At 48.2% G+C, this 15,948-nt stretch overlaps 1 protein-coding gene across 4 annotated transcripts in view; it reads right to left on the minus strand.

Annotated features, from left to right (window-relative positions):
- Positions 1 to 15,948, minus strand: part of HK1 (hexokinase 1) — a 131,109-nt gene that overhangs the window by 17,087 nt on the left and 98,074 nt on the right. For all 4 annotated transcript variants that reach the window (XM_050805211.1, XM_050805210.1, XM_050805212.1 and 1 more), the window contains 4 exons: positions 8,382 to 8,537; positions 5,644 to 5,877; positions 1,763 to 2,067; positions 73 to 221 (listed from right to left, as the gene is read on the minus strand). In XM_050805211.1, the coding sequence (XP_050661168.1) occupies positions 73 to 221; positions 1,763 to 2,067; positions 5,644 to 5,877; positions 8,382 to 8,537 (844 nt within the window). The remainder of the gene's footprint in view (positions 1 to 72; positions 222 to 1,762; positions 2,068 to 5,643; positions 5,878 to 8,381; positions 8,538 to 15,948) is intronic.

A 15,948-nucleotide genomic window follows, 5' to 3' on the forward strand; every position in this document is an offset into this window, starting at 1 on the left:
TGGTCATCACGTGACTGCCGGTGCCACTGGCCGTGTGTGCAGTGCATATGCACTATGGTTTTGTAATCTCACCTCTTCCCCAGTGCCCTGCATGATTTCAATAGGAATGGCGTAGATCTTGTTGTGCATTTCCACCGTTCTCTTTTTCCCACTACGGATTTTCACCAGCAGCACACGGAAATTGGTTCCTCCAAGATCCAGGGCCAAGAAGTCACCATTCTCTGTTGCAGTCAAAAACATAAAGAATGTCAAAAACAGCTAAGTGCCTTTTGGCAGCCAGTAACCCCAAGACTCCAGACTTTCAAGGGGAGAATCCCATAGCAAACACAGAGGAGAAGCTGCAACTCCTCCCTTTAGGACACAGCACAGACTCAGAGGAAGAGTGGGCACTACATCCCTGACCACCACAGACTTGGAGCCACACTGGGAGGGGAGCATGTGAGTAAACCACCTGTCACAATACACAGACTTCACCAGGGCTGCAACAATGAAAATCTCCTACAAAAATTAATAATTTATGTCAGGGTGTGGGGTATTTGCGAAAACAGCCACATCATTCCCTTCCCTGCATGTGCAAAATCCTTCTTTGCAATGTGACTGCAGTTCTTCCCACTGAAAGATGGAGTCAATTTCTCCTCCCCTGGGATCTAGCCCAGCCCTAGGATTGTTCAGGCCAACAGAGTGTGGCAGAGGCAAAGCTGAGCCTATCCCCAGTCTGGGCTTCCAGGAGGCTTTGAAGTCTTCCCCTCTCCCTTGCAGCCCTTACTGCCACCACTTGAACAGACAGGTGGCCCACTGAAGGATGAGACACAGGGCCAGGGACCCCCGCACCCCAGCCAGCAACCAACCGCTGGACACGTGTGGAAGGGCATCTGAGATCTGTCTCAGCTGACCCAACAGCTGACTGCAGATCCAGGAATGAGGCCGGCAGAGGTCAGCCGCACCTGGCCCTGATGAGCAGAACTGTCCAACTGACCCACAGATGCATGAACAATAATAAAGGGTGGTTGTTTTAAGCCACTAAGTATAAGGATGACTTATAATGTGGTATTAGGTAACTTACACATAGGACTCATTCCTGTCACAAACATTCATTACTCCAAGGACCCACCTGAAAAGCTCTTCAGATTCCCCATAATGATCGGCTTCAGTGAAAACTACCAAAGTTAGCATAAAGGGTTGGATTCCGTGCTACCATTTGCCTGAATGCAAAACTCCCCAGGCCCTGAATGTCTCATGCATACTCTATCGAGATTTAAGAACGGTACACTGAGTGTTTATCCTTCTGCTGGCTTACCTTGGCTTTGGGAAAACCTAATCAGTGCTGTGGGATTTGCCCAGCTTTTAAGAACACTTCTTTTTTATTCATTTAATACTTTTTGAGACAGGGTCTTGCTGTGTTGCCCAGACTGGTCTTGAACTCCTGGGTTCAAGCAGTCCTCCCACCTCAGCCTCTTGAGTAGCTGGATGACAGGCGTGTGCCACCTTGCCCAGCTCAGAGCACTACTCTGAGCAGGGCTGTAGTTTTAGAGGTAGATAGCACTTGCCTGGGAGGTCTGACCAGGAAAATTTAACTGCCGCAACTCACACATATGACAAATCAGTTAATAAAAATGGAAAACAGGTGTGAGGAAGTTTCTAGCTCTGGCAAAATCATGCATCACCAGTGCAAAGGCATCCACTGGTGAATTCAACCTCCCCCACTGTGGCTCAGTCCCTGGCAGGAGCAGGACAGGCATGTCAGCCCCCAGCAGGCCCTCACCGGTCCCGTCAGGGGTACTCCGGACGAAGGAGGGCAGCATCTTAACCACGGCATTGTTGTGCGTCTGCTTCTTCAGCCCCAGCTCCATCTCGGCCCGCATCCTCTTCTTCACCTCCAGCAGCATGTCCTTGGTGAGGTGGAAATGAGCCAGGGTCTCCTCTATTTGCCGGTGCTGCTCGGCCAAGCGGTAGGCCACCGCTGTCACCATGGCAGCCCCCTTGCCGCTGCCACTCTCCGAGAGGAGGAAACGCACATCGGAGTCCGGCACCAAGCGCCTCAGAGTCTTGTGGAAACGCCGGGAATACCTTGTGGGGGCGGGGGGGACATGCCACAACAGCTGGACTGAGCATCCACTGGGGACCTCTGGCCACCCTTTCTTTCTCCACTCTTTAACTCTTTTTTCCACCCCCCTTTTTTTTTGAGACAGGGTCTTGCTCTGTCGCCCAGGCTGGAATGCAGTGGCACAATCACAGCTCACTGCTGCCTCGACTTCCCAGGTTCAGGTGATCCTCCCACCTCAGCCTCCCTAGTAGCTGGAGCCACGCCTGGCTAATTTTTTTGTATTTTTAGTAGAAACAGGATTTCACCATGTTGCCCAGGCTGGTCTCAAACTTCTGGGTTCAAGCTATTCACCTGCCTCAGCTTCCCAAGTGCTGGGATTACAGGCATGGGCCACTGTGCCCAGCCTAATTCCATTTTCTGCACCTGCTTGTTTCATCACACAAATCATATATATCCACTGTAGAAAAGTTAGCAAATGCAGAGAGGTAAAAAGGAAAAATGAAATCGTTCATAATCACACATAAAAAGAGAAGATTCTCATTATTACATGAGTATCACACACAAAAATTCCAGGTCTAAAAACATTTTGCCCTCCACCGTGAAGAAGATAATACAGCACAGTGGTCAAGAGCACGGTGTTCAAAAGTCAGATGCAATGGCTCATGCCTGTAATCCCAGCACTTTGGGAGGCCAAGGCAGGTGGATCACCTGAGGTCAGGACTTCAAGACCAGCCTGGCCAACATGGTGAAACCCTGTCTCTACTAAAAATATAAAAATTAGCTGGGCATGGTGACAGATGCCTGTAATTCCAGCTACTCAGGAGTCTGAGGCAAGAGAATTGCTTGACCCTGGGAGGCGGAGGTTGCAGTGAGCCGAGAGCACACCACTACACTTCAGCCTGGGCAACAGAGCGAGACTCTGTCTCAAAAAAAAAAAAAAGAGGCCGGGCGCGGTGGCTCAAGCCTGTAATCCCAGCACTTTGGGAGGCCGAGACGGGCGGATCACGAGGTCAGGAGATCGAGACCATCCTGGTTGACACGGTGAAACCCCGTCTCTACTAAAAAAATACAAAAAAAACTAGCCGGGTGAGGTGGCGGGCGCCTGTAGTCCCAGCTGCTCGGGAGGCTGAGGCAGGAGAATGGCATGAACCCGGGAGGCGGAGCTTGCAGTGAGCCAAGATCACGCCACTGCACTCCAGCCTGGGCGGCAGAGGGAGACTCTGTCTCAAAAAAAAAAAAAAAAAAAAAGTCAGATGGGAAAACAAGGGCGAACTCCACCCACTCCACCTCAGGTGACCTTGAGCAGCTGACCCTGAAGTAATGAGGGTCTCAGTATCTGGGTGTCAGTGATGTGCAGGGAACTAACTGAGCTCGTTAAAAAGCTCAGATTAGTAACTGCTGCTGAGGAAGGGTTCAATAAATAATCACTCTTTTTTTCACTTGGCTCTTTCCCTCACCACATAAAAGTCTGGAGATTTCTCAGTGTCTAGAAGAGAGCTTTGGGACAGCAGTGAGATAGAACTTCCTCAGTTCTATCTCTGTCTGTGGTCTGCAGTCAATAGAGAAGGCTGGCAAAACAGTTCCCCCAAAATATTAACAGCAGTCAACTCCAAGGGGTGGGATTAAGGATGATTTCTATTTTCTTCATAACTTTTTGAACTAGTTAAAGTTTCTATACTGAGTAAATATTACTTCTGAAATGAGAAACATTTAATCAAAGCTATTTTTTAAACTGTGATGAGAAGAGTTCTGGCTCATAGGGATTACTGCACAAGAGTATGAATGTACTTAATACCACTGAACTGTACCCTTCATGGTTAAGGTGGGCCGGGCACAATGGCTTATGTCTAAGCCAGCACTTTGGGAGGCCGAGGATCACTTGAGGTCAGGAGTTCAAGACCAGCCTGGCCAGCATGACAAAACTTCATCACTACTAAAAAAACACACACAAAAAATTAGCCTGGTGCAGTGGCATGGCTGAGGCAGGAGAATTGCTTGAACCTGGGAGGCTAAGGTTGCAGTGAGCTGAGAGCACACCACTCCACTCCAGTCCAGCCTGGGCAATAGGGCAAGACCCTGCCTCCAAAAAAAAAAAAAGTTAAGATGATATATTTCATGTTATGTATATTTTACTACAATCTAAAAAAATTCTAATGTGATGCTGCAAATCCCTAGGCTTTCTTGTCCAAAAAATTAGCCAAGAAATTACAAAGAAAAAAGAAAGAAAGCAATGGCTAATAAAAGTTTCATTATCAAGAATTTTGCAAATACTTTAAAAATATTTTAAAAATACAATTACATCCTTGGCAAATAACATCCTCTAACTTGGCTCAAACCCTTTCGCCTCAGCAACACAAAACTATTTCTCTCTCTCTCTTTTTTTTTTTCTTTTGAGACAGGATCTTGCTCTGTCCCCCAGGCTGGAGTGCAGAGGCACAATCTCAGGTCACTGCAACCTCCACACCCCCATGCTCAAGTGATCCTACCACTTCAGCCTTCCAAGTAACTGGGATTATAGGCACACCACGACACCCAGCTAATAATTTGTATGATTTTTTTGTAGAGACAGGGTTTCACCACATTGCCCAGGCTGGTCTCGAACTCCTGGGCTCAAGCAATCCACCTGCCTTAGCCTCCCAAAGTGCTGGGATTACAGGTGTGAGTTGCCATGCCAGGCCAGGACTATTTCAATTTAAGTCGACATTCTTTGAGCCATCACCAGAGCTGGGTGTGAAGGTGCAGTATTGACATGAGTACTTCACATGCACATTATATTTATATGTACAGTGGGAAACAATTCTGAGGTCCTGTGCAAAAAAATAATGTCACAGGCTATCATTAAAACTTATTAGATAATGACTTAGAATTTACCTTTAGCCTTTTAAAAAAGTACAAGCCACGTTCTCACAGGACAACGTGGCTTCTGAAACTAAGGTGAGACGGTATGAGGACTGGCTGGGGCTACTGACAGACCAGAAGGCTGCGTGGGGAACAAAGCACCCCCTCGCCAGTGGGGTCACCTTACAGCTCCTACAGCTCCAGCTCTCAGAGGCCAACCACAGACAAGCTGCCCATTTAAAAAAGTAAAGTCTGAGGGTTTGGGGGGTTTTAACAGCAGCTTCTGAAACAAGAATGTGGGTACCACACCTCTGACCCAAGGTCCTCCTGACGAAATGCGGACAAGAGACAGACACACTCCACCCAGCGGGACCGACAGCTACAGAAATCTCCATCTCGACTTTTGACAGGGCAAGGTAACAACGGAGTGCAGAAACAATACCAGCAAGGATCGGCTAAGGGCGATCCTTCCCAAATGGGCAACACTGACCTTACTGCCCAGAACTAGGCATGTTATTTATTTATTTATTTTTTATTTTTTGTAGAGATGAGGTCTTACTATGTTGCCCAGGCTGTTCTCAAACTCCTTCCTCCTGCCTCGGCCTCTCAAAGTGCTGAGATTACAGGCATGAGCCACAGCCCCTGACCACCATTGTCTTGTCTGCCGAAAAATGTTCACTGGGTACAAAAGTCTGATTTCTGGAGAAGGTCCCCACCCACAATGGGTACAGAGTGCCAATGAGAGCAAAGGGCAGACTCACTGTGGGTGCGTCTTGTAAAGAGATCCGTCGACACCAACCGTGGTCCGCAGCCTGGGTGTGCCCTTGTTATCACGCAGGCGGTTCAAGATGGCGCCCAGTGTAGCAGCTACCAGGTTGGCTGAGCGAAACGAGACAATTGTGCAAACGTGCTGGACCGAGACACAGTCATCATCGGACGGCTCCACTCCCAGGCGGGTCAGGATTTCTTTGGCATTGTGGAGGCCTTCCTTATTCCTGTGAAGTTAGAGGCCAATACTGATGCACTGAGGACCACACGAGGCAGTGCAAAGCACTGAGGCGCGAAGGTGCTAGAAAGGGAAAGCCTGTGCGTGGTATGGGATGAAGACAGTCAAATGCCTGAGAAAGCCCCAGGAAGGGTTCTCCTCCATAAGAAATGCCAGGTAGTAATCGGAAAAACTGTACCAGCCTGCATTACGCCAAGCCAGAACCATGAAGAGAAGTGGAGAGGCAAAACGATGTGGCCTCTGAACAAGTGGAGAAATGGCTGCCACCACCCAGGGCTCAGGAGGCTCGGGAGAACCTCCCACTCTCCAGGTCTGTGAGTTGCCCTGGATGCTTACACATCCTTCCTTGATGTCTCTCAGCCAAATTGTAATTTTCTGTATATGTGTTTTGTGTATCTTTTGTTGGATTCATTCCGAAGTACTTTATAGTTTTGTTATTACTGTAAATGGTGTCTTTAAAATATATATGTATACATACATATATATACACACACACACACACAAACACATATACACTCTATCTTTGCAGCTTTCCTGTAAATCTAAAATTATTCTTTAAAAAGTATTTTAAAGTATGTACATATTTTTATTATTGCTGATAGAAATATAACTGATTTCTGTATCTTATCTCCAGACATCTTTTTAACCTCTTCCATCATTCTACTCATTTGTCTGTAGGTATTTTGGGGGTATTCCATATAGACTTTTACCATTTGCAAATAATGGCAGTTTTACTTCTTTTTTGATTCTCACACCTTTATCTCTCACCTTTTCTTTAAAAAAAAAAAAAGAAAAACCCCACTGGCTAAGACTCCAGTACAATGCCAAAATAGAAACTGGCGATACTGTCTTGCTCCTGATTTTAGAGAATGCCTCTAACATCTGCTCTTGCAGGATGTTTTATATAGTTTTTGTTTGTTTGTTTGAGATAGCCTTTATTATAATATACATGCTTCCTTGAGCTAGCTGGGTCAATATCAGAAACAGGCCAAGAGGAAGGAATGCATTTCCTGACTTGGCCAGTGACTTTCAAGACAATCCACGAGTCTCCTGCTCCCCTTTCTTCCCAGCCACTGACCAGGAGACTCATGAAAAGAGACAGCTAGAAACTCAGGAGCAAGGCTCCCTGATTATCGGGGCTTTGCACCTACTGTTCCTGAAGGAGAGTAATCATCAAACAAACTCCAGCACATGGGTATGGCAGAAGAGTTGGTCCAGATAAACCCCTTTCCTATTCCAGCAGCTGCCTTCTCTAACCTCGAAGAGAGCTAATGCAAATCTTCTCCCAGGAGCCAGAGCTATGAAGCACTGGCTCCATCCAAATTTCTAGGACCACACAGGGAGCAATGGGAATGACCACTTTGCGCAGAGATAAAATAGCATTCCTTGCACCAAAGATGGCAGCAAAGCTAGCCTTATCTTTATCCAGGTGGCCTCACATGGCTACAAGGAGTCTCCTTAACCAGGAGTACAGCCTTCTGCACACGGAGGCCAGCAACAAGACAAGAGTGCTTTAGACTTGGAGGCACCAGACTACATCAGACTGCCAGCGGGATCGGGGTCACCTGCTTCCCTTTCTGCGTGAAGGCCTGTGAGTTACAGTTAAGACAAAGAATCCCGGGTTTCTTGTGTGATGTCAAGGGGCTGCAGTTAGTTGCTGGCTGGCTCTGTCTTTCCTTCTGTCCTGTCTCATGTGTTAACCAGTGTTTCTCAAATTGCATGCCAGGGCACATTTCTGGCTGTTAACAGGTTTCCCCTGAAAGAATTTGTGAGTGGCAGGGAAGGGGTGGTTTCAAGCACAAAAGAAGTCTGGGAAATGACAAGTCAGTCAAAGCAAACTGGGTTTTCTTTAATGTGTTGATGATACTATAAATCTGTATTCTTTTTATACTTTATACTTCTCATTCTGTTTTACTGTAAGTCTGTATTTATTTTACCATAACATTGTAAAATGGAAGATAAATGTGCCATATTCCCAATCCTATTGGTCAAGGAAGTCTTTTTTCAGGAAGCACCTAATTAACACCTTGAGGTTACTAAGGTGCCCTTAGTGCCCTCAACACAGTCTGGAGAAGGTCTGGAGAAGGTCCAATTCCAAAAGGTGCAATTGCAAAAACCCAGGCTCCAGGCTTCACCAGCTCCTAGCTCCTTGCTTGAATCGTCTGCTTTCCGGACGCTAATCTTACCCTGAGTGTGCGTGGAGGGTGGGGGTGACGGGCTGATGGGGGTAGGAGAGGAAGCTGCTCTTGTAGCTAGACAGGAAAATCACCTGTACACTTGAGGCTAACTATGTCATTCTTTAATGAACCGTGACAAGTGCCTGCAGGGAGTCTGGCCCAGGACGGGTCAGATAAGACTGAGGGGACAAGGACCCAGAAAGCCATGACACTCTTGAAGGAAAAGCCACCAAACTTGGACTCAAGAAGTAACAGGGGACCAATTGCTCTTCTCTGCCCCAACACCCCAAGAAAGCCTTGAGGGGACGGTACCTACTTTTCAATGGCTGACACATCACTGGTGTTAAACTTCCCTCTGGTGAGCAGCTCCGGGGTGATCCGCCCTTCAAACAAGAGGCCCTCCTTGGCCATCTTGACCAGGATCAGTCGAACCAGCTCTCCCAAGTACATGCCACTGACCATCTTCTCAAACCTGCGGGAGAAAGGCAAACCGGCACTTGTCAGCCTTCCTCTGCGCCCCACACACGAAGGCTGGGACAGACACAAAAGGAATGGGAAGCCCCGACTCACCCCTCACCAGCCCCCAGCCTCGCGGCAGGCAAGACCATGCTCTTGCGTGACTGAACAGCAGAGGGAGAGGGATCGGAAGCCAAGACGACTCTAGAGAAGGCAGGAGTATCCAGACCCCATGCCTGTGACTAGGAGAACACCATAGGCAGGAGCGGGCAGGGAAGGCTGCCTGAAGGCACGGGGAGCGTTCGGATTTAGATTGCAGATGTCAAGAAGGCCCCAGATAGAAATGTGCAAAATATTTTAATCTCCTCCTAAACTGTATGCTATACTTTTTATTTTTTATCTTTATGTATGTATGTATGTATGTGTGTATTTACTTATTTATTTATTTATTTATTTATTTTTTTTTTATTTTTTATTTTTTTGAGACGGAGTCTCGCTCTGTCGCCCAGGCTGGAGTGCAGTGGCGCGATCTCGGCTCACTGCAAGCTCCGCCTCCCGGGTTCACGCCATTCTCCTGCCTCAGCCTCCCGAGTAGCTGGGACTACAGGCGCCCACAACCGCGCCCGGCTAATTTTTTGTATTTTTAGTAGAGATGGGGTTTCACCATGGTCTCGATCTCCTGACCTTGTGATCCGCCCGCCTCGGCCTCCCAAAGTGCTGGGATTACAGGCGTGAGCCACCGCGCCCAGCTACTTATTTATTTTTTGAGACAGGGTCTCACTCTGTGCCCAGGCTAGAGTGCAGGTGGCATAATCTTGACTTTGCAGCCTCAACCTGCTAGGCTCAAGCCATCCTCCCACCTCAGCCTCCTGAGTAGCTAGACCACCACGCCCAGATAATTTTTAAAATTTTTTGTAGGGGGGAGTCTCCTTATGCTGCCTAGGCTGGTTTCGAACTCACGGGCTCAAGTGACTCTACCAGACGCAAGCTACAGCACCCGGCTTGTATGCTATACTTTTCAAAGACCTTTCACCTCTACTCCTATGGGAGACCCCAAGCCCTGTGGATAGGAGGTGACGAGGAAGTATTGTCCCCATTTCCCAGCTCAGAAAGGGTAAACAGCTTCTCTGAGGGAAAGGCAGCCACTCCCCTTGGGGCCGCTGTCAGGACATTTGTTAGGCACCTCCCTGGCATGATTTTCTCCTTCTCCGGCCAAAAGGATCAAGAATTTGCTTTGAGGAACTCACTCCTCCCCCACTGATGTTACCCTAAACTCCAGGGCTGGTCTCTGAGTACTGACAGCCAATCGGCTCACCCCACTGCTCCAGCCCCGTTCAAGCACCAGCCAATCACAGAATGAGCCCAAAGCTGCAGGGGAGAGGCGGCCAGGTGTACAGACAGAAGCCAACACGCATTGCTGAAGGCCCAGCCAAGAGCTGGCAAGAACTAGGGCTCGATGCCATACGTGAGCCAGATTCAGCCCCCGCATCCTGGCTGGCCAGGGGCCAGAAGGAACCCCTGAGCAGGGCAGATTGAAGAGGTGGGCGCACATCAGAGCAGCCCGCCGCTCCTCTGCGGGAGCCCAGCTGGCACACCCACAGCTGGCTGTGACACAGCAAAACAATCTGTTCCAACCAGAGCCACCCAGGAGCCAAGGATGCTGCCGAGACCTGAGCACCCGGCCCTCAACCATCAGCACAGGGCACAGAGCCTCCTTAAAAACACAGTCCTCATTGTTCCTTCTCCTGACAGAACCAGACAGGACCACCTGGCTGCGGCCAGGCAGAGGATCCCTGGCAGGAGAGTGCCCTTCTGAGTCTGGTGCCGCCCCAGGCTCCTGTGGGAACAGCCTCTGTGTAGCCCTGAACAGGGGTGGAACAGCGCTGGCGGAGCCCTGGCAGAGCCACTACTGAGCTACTCACCTTGGCCTCCCTACCTGTGCAATGGAGATACTGACTGCCTTCCTGTAAGGTTATATGGAGGATACGGAGGATATGGGTTAATATAGGTCACTATCTGACAATATCTGGCTAAATAATGAGTGCCTGTGGCCCTTCCTATGTGTCTGACACTTTTCCCAGCACTTTATCTGTATTAACTTATTTCATCTTCGTTACAACCCTAGGAGGGAGACATAAGAATTATCCCCATTTCACAGATGAGGAAACAGAGGCACAGAAAGGTTATATAACTTACCCATGGACAGGGCTAACAAGTGGCAAATCCACATTTTGAATCCAGTTAGATCTAACACCAGAGGTTGTACTCCTAACCACTGTGCATTTCTGCCTGTCTCATGGACACTGTCATTCAATGTTAGCTGTCACTATCATGCTAGCAGCCACCTAGGACCACCCCTACCCCAGCCTGTCTGCCTGTTCTCCTCCCTAGGCAGCCTTCCCTGTTTGGCAGTGTGACGAGAGAAAGGGCATTCCCCTTAGGATGGGCTAACATCAGCCTCCGGGCACCCTCTACCTGCTGCTTTTCACTCTGCCTTCTAAAGATGCCCAGAACTATCTGCTCCCTTTTTTACACGGCCTATTACATACATAGATAGTGATACCCCCTTTTCCAGAGGGAGGCCCATGGCCACAGTCTGTCTTTTCCCAGTCCCTAAAGGCCCTGTTAGAGCAGCAGAACAAGCAAATAGCACCTCTCACGAGCTTCTCTCTGTTCAAACCAAGGCTCATGGAGACCGGCTCCTGTTCCAACAGGCTGCTTCCCATCTGCTCAAGTGAAATTAATGAAATCCAGCAAGTCATGATCTGCCTCTCAGGGCATGCCACCTGTGATAACTGAACAGGTAATGCCCAGATATCTCGGCAGTCAGACACCTACGACCACAGATAGGCAGTGAGAGGCAGCGCAGCAGGGTTCCAACCACTCTGCCTGCCGGCGGGCCCAGGCAGGGCTGAGATGGGGGAGGGAAGCATCATCAACCACGAGGAGTCATGGGCAAGGACCTGCACACCAATGAGGAGCCCTCAGCACCCTGGGTCTGCTTCAACTAGAAGCCCAAGGAAAGAAAAGAGACAGAGGCCCATGGCCAAGCAAACCAGGATTGGAGCTGCCGAGAGATTCCATGGAGCAGCAGAACCACAAAAAGAAAAGGCATCTGGGTGCTGACTTGAAGGCACGCAGTTACTCAACCACCATCCAGGCCAAAGAGCTCTCCCAACCACCGACCACCAGCGTTTGCTGTTGCAGTCACTGCTGTTGCTGTGTTGCTGTGTGGGGTGGGTGCTCTGCAATTTGAAGGATGTGATAAGGAATCACAGGGGAAAAGGATTCAAGATCCCAGACTCCAGACACAGCACAGAGCAAGAGCAGAAGAGCAAGAAGTCCAAGCAGGCCAGGTGCAGTAGCTCACACCTGTAATGCCAGCACTTTGGGAGGCTGAGGCAGGAGGATTGCCTGAGCCCAGAAGTTCGAGACCAGCTGGGCAACATAGGGAGATTCAGTCTCTACAAAAAATTTTAAATTTAAGCCGGGTGCAGTGGCTCAAGCCTGTAATCCCAACATTTTGGGAAGCCGAGACGGGCAGATCACGAGGTCAGGAGATCGAGACCATCCTGGCTAACACGGTGAAACCCTGTCTCTACTAAAAAATACAAAAAACTAGCCGGGCAAGGTGGCGGGTGCCTGTAGTTCCAGCTACTCGGGAGGCTGAGGCAGGAGAATGGTGTAAACCTGGGAGGTGGAACTTGCAGTGAGCTGAGATTGGGCCACTGCACTCCAGCCTGGGCGACAGAGACAGACTCCATCTCAAAAAAAGAAAAAAAAAATGTTAAATTAGCCAGGCATGGTACTGCTGCCTGTGGTCCCAGCTAGTCAGGAGGCTGAGGCAGGAGGATCACCTAAGCCTGGGAGTTCAAGGCTACAGTAAGCCAAGATCACACCACTGCACTCCAGCCTGGGCAACAGAGCGATACCCTCAGGAAAAAAAAAAAAAAAAAAAAAAAAAAAAGCTCAAGGAAACAAAAGGGGAAGGAGAATTAAAAGTGAAATAAAAGGTGGGGCTAACTCCATAGTATAAGACAAGCATGTGGCAAGAATATCAAAGGCCTGGAATATAAGGGCGAGAGGAAGGAAGCAAAAGACTGATCCCTTTTAGAAACAGACCTTCTGACTCTGGGGCAAGGTGGGGCCTGAATACTCAAAGCAGGTTCCTCTGCTGCCTCCCAAATGCAGTAACCACCAATGAAGGCAGGAGCCACAGAGCTATGATGACAATGTCCTCCCTGTCCACTGTATACAGCAGGTACTCAGTTAAATGCTAACTTCAATCAAAGCAAATGGAATGAGCAGCTATTGGTAGCCTAGAGCCCACTTGGGCACTGAGAGCCTTTGTACAAATCTAACACACTGAGGTTTTAAAACCTGGTTAATGGCCGGGCGCGGTGGCTCACGTCTGTAATCCCAAAACTTTGGGAGGCCGAGACGGGTGGATCACCTGAGGTCAGGAGTTCGAGACCAGTTTGGTTAACATGGTGAAACCCCATCTCTATAAAAATACAAAATTAGCTGGATGTGGTGGTGCATGCCTGTAATCCCAGCTACTCGGTAGGCTGAGGCAGGAGAATCACTTGGAACCCGAGAGGCAAAGGTTGCAGTGAGCTGAGATTGCATCACTGCACTCCAGTCTGGGTGACAGAGCAAGAATCTGTCTCAAAAAAAAAAAAAAAAAAAATCCTGGTTAAAAATTGGAGTCGCCCAAGGAGCTTTTACAATACTGAGGACTGGGCAACCCAGGCCAACTGAGTCTCTGGTGAGAGGATGCCTGGACATCAGTATTTTTTTTAAAGGCCCCTATGTACCTCTAATGTGTACTCAGAGATGAAAAATCACTTCCCTAAATCCTCCCTGATGGTTTTTCTCCATAAATGATAAAAAATGCCTCTTTATAACAAATCTCTTATTACCAATGAGAAGAGATTCTGGAAGCTCACTCTGAAAACCTCCAACTGTCAAACAGGGCAAAAATCTCCAAACCTACACCAGACCACACCTCAACAATGAGTCTTGGGCCATCTCTGTCCTATTCTAGGGTCGTAATTTTCCCATCAGTCAAATGGAGGAAACATCTTTCCCTGCCACAAAGAGGATAAAATGACTTTCAAGAACTAGGCATTCTATGTAAAAAAGACATAGGGAAGATCGAGAGATTCAGATAGAAGCCTGGGGGCACAGCAAAAATTTGCTCAGGCAAAAAACTCTTTAACTTACAGCCTATTTCCAGGAATATGTGACGCAACTTGGGAATTTGTCATTTCCTTGGAATTGTTCTCAATGAGACCTGACCTACAGTACGCAGTAAATTGGTGACATGGTATGGCTGTGTCCCCACCCAAATCTCACCTTGAATTCCCACGTTGTAGTGGGAGGGACCCGGTGGGAGATAACTGAACATGGAAGCAAGTCTTTCCCATGCTGTTCTAGTGATAGTGAAAAAGTCTCACGAGATCGGATGGTTTTAAAAGAGGAGTTCCCCTGCACAAGTTCTCTATGCCTGCTGTCATCCATGTAAGACATGACTGGCTCCACAATTGTGAGGCTTCCCCAGCTACGTGGAACTGTAAGTTCATTGAACCTCTTTCTTTTGTAAATTACCCAGTCACAGGTATGTCTTTATCGGCAGTGTGAAAACGGACTAATACAACTGAGAAACATATTCTAGAAAAGAGACTTTGCCCCAAACTTTCACTTTCTCATCTGTACCCCCATTTAGCCACCCACTCATCTCTCATCCATCATCAACCACCCATCCATCCATCCATCCATCCCAAAAACATTTATTGCAAGCCAACCATAAACACAGTTTATAGTTTAGCCTTGGGATACAGTTCATCTCTTTGAAAAATTCAGAAATGCATCAATGAACAGCAGAGAGATCCAAGTTTACACCCAAGCCATGCAGGGTTCCCAAACTCAGGCCAAGAAAAAGGGCCTGGGCATTACCTGTTCAGTTACCACAAGTGGCATGCCCCACCTGCACTTCTAAGAAAAGAGACTTCTCATTAAGTGACTGATAGTAACTACAAGTACATAACCTCTTATCTGAAACCCTTTGGGGTCACATGCGCTTGGGAATGTGGAGATTTGAGAACTTCAGAGATGCAATAGGGTATACGTGCCATGTGTCACAGAATACCCCCAGAGGTGCCTGAGGCAGCACTGCCATCAAGCATATTCAGGGCTTTTCAGTGAAACATACAAATAGGCACAGTAATAACTTGATGGCAGTAGGGTCAGGTCAATGGACTGGGCAGGATGGGGGTGGGTGGGTGTGGTTAAAAAAACCTTTGTCCGAGCTTTGGAACTGGGGTCCCTTGTCACCAAGCTGGTGCCACAGTCTCAGCCTGCAACGGAGATGCTCAACTCTGGGTGTAAGAACTTAGGAATTCCCTCACTGAGAAACCTAGTTTATTCGCTGCTGCCACCTCCAGTGGCGGGGAGCTTGCCATTGATGAAAATCCATTAATTCAGGTGGAAAGGCCAACTGTCCAGCTTGCAGTATTGAGATCTTTTGGGTGATGCGTTTCAACATGGGTAGTAAACTCCTGCTTCCCTCTAGCATCACGATAAGGGCTATTAGGTCTACAGAGTCAGTGAACATCTCCCTGTAGGCTGACAGCATCCAACTCTGGGATAAAGCTGCTAGGAAGCTGGGTAGATCAGAGAGAGCTAGTAGCATGGCAGCATCACAGAGAAATGTGGGCAGGCACTTCAGGAAATATGTGGCTCAGAGAAAGCAATACCCACTCTAACCTGAATAATATCACTCTTACCTCTGTAGCCAGGAGCTTTCCACAGCCAAAAACAACCTGCCTGTAAGTCTGATGTTCTTTATCAACTCTGATGTGTCTACTCATGCTTCACATTGAAGAAGGTTGCTTCTCCGTTCTCCCTAACGTCTATATGACTTATACTCTTCTACTTATACTCTTCTTACCCTGACTCCTCTGCACAACAGATATTTGCATGTCTGGCCTACCTCCCCATCTAGATTGTAAAACTTGAGAGGGAAGGTGCTGTTTTGGATTCTCAGAGCCTAGCACAGAGCTCAGCACATAGTAAGTGCTCAATAAATATGTGATGAATGAACAGACACTCATCTCCCTTAGGTGCCCCACACACCATGTGGCCTCTCTTACCATAAACAGCAACACTCGTGACTACAGCACAGAGAAATTTTTTAAGCCTTACATTTACACTAATGTTTCTGTGCTTTGTTGGGGGAGCATTTTTGAACCATTCATAATTTTTGTGCAACAGGGGATAATTTGAGGACTTTTTTTTTTCAGGGGCTACTGAGCTCCTGGGCTCCCATTCACCTCTTGATCTCCTCCCCGACCACCAGCACCTGCTCAACTCTGGCCCATTCCCCATTGGATGGGTTCATTTCTGTGCTTTTCATTGTCATGATG

This window comes from Macaca thibetana, chromosome 9, assembly GCF_024542745.1.
Source record: "Macaca thibetana thibetana isolate TM-01 chromosome 9, ASM2454274v1, whole genome shotgun sequence".
Lineage (NCBI taxonomy): Eukaryota > Metazoa > Chordata > Mammalia > Primates > Cercopithecidae > Macaca > Macaca thibetana.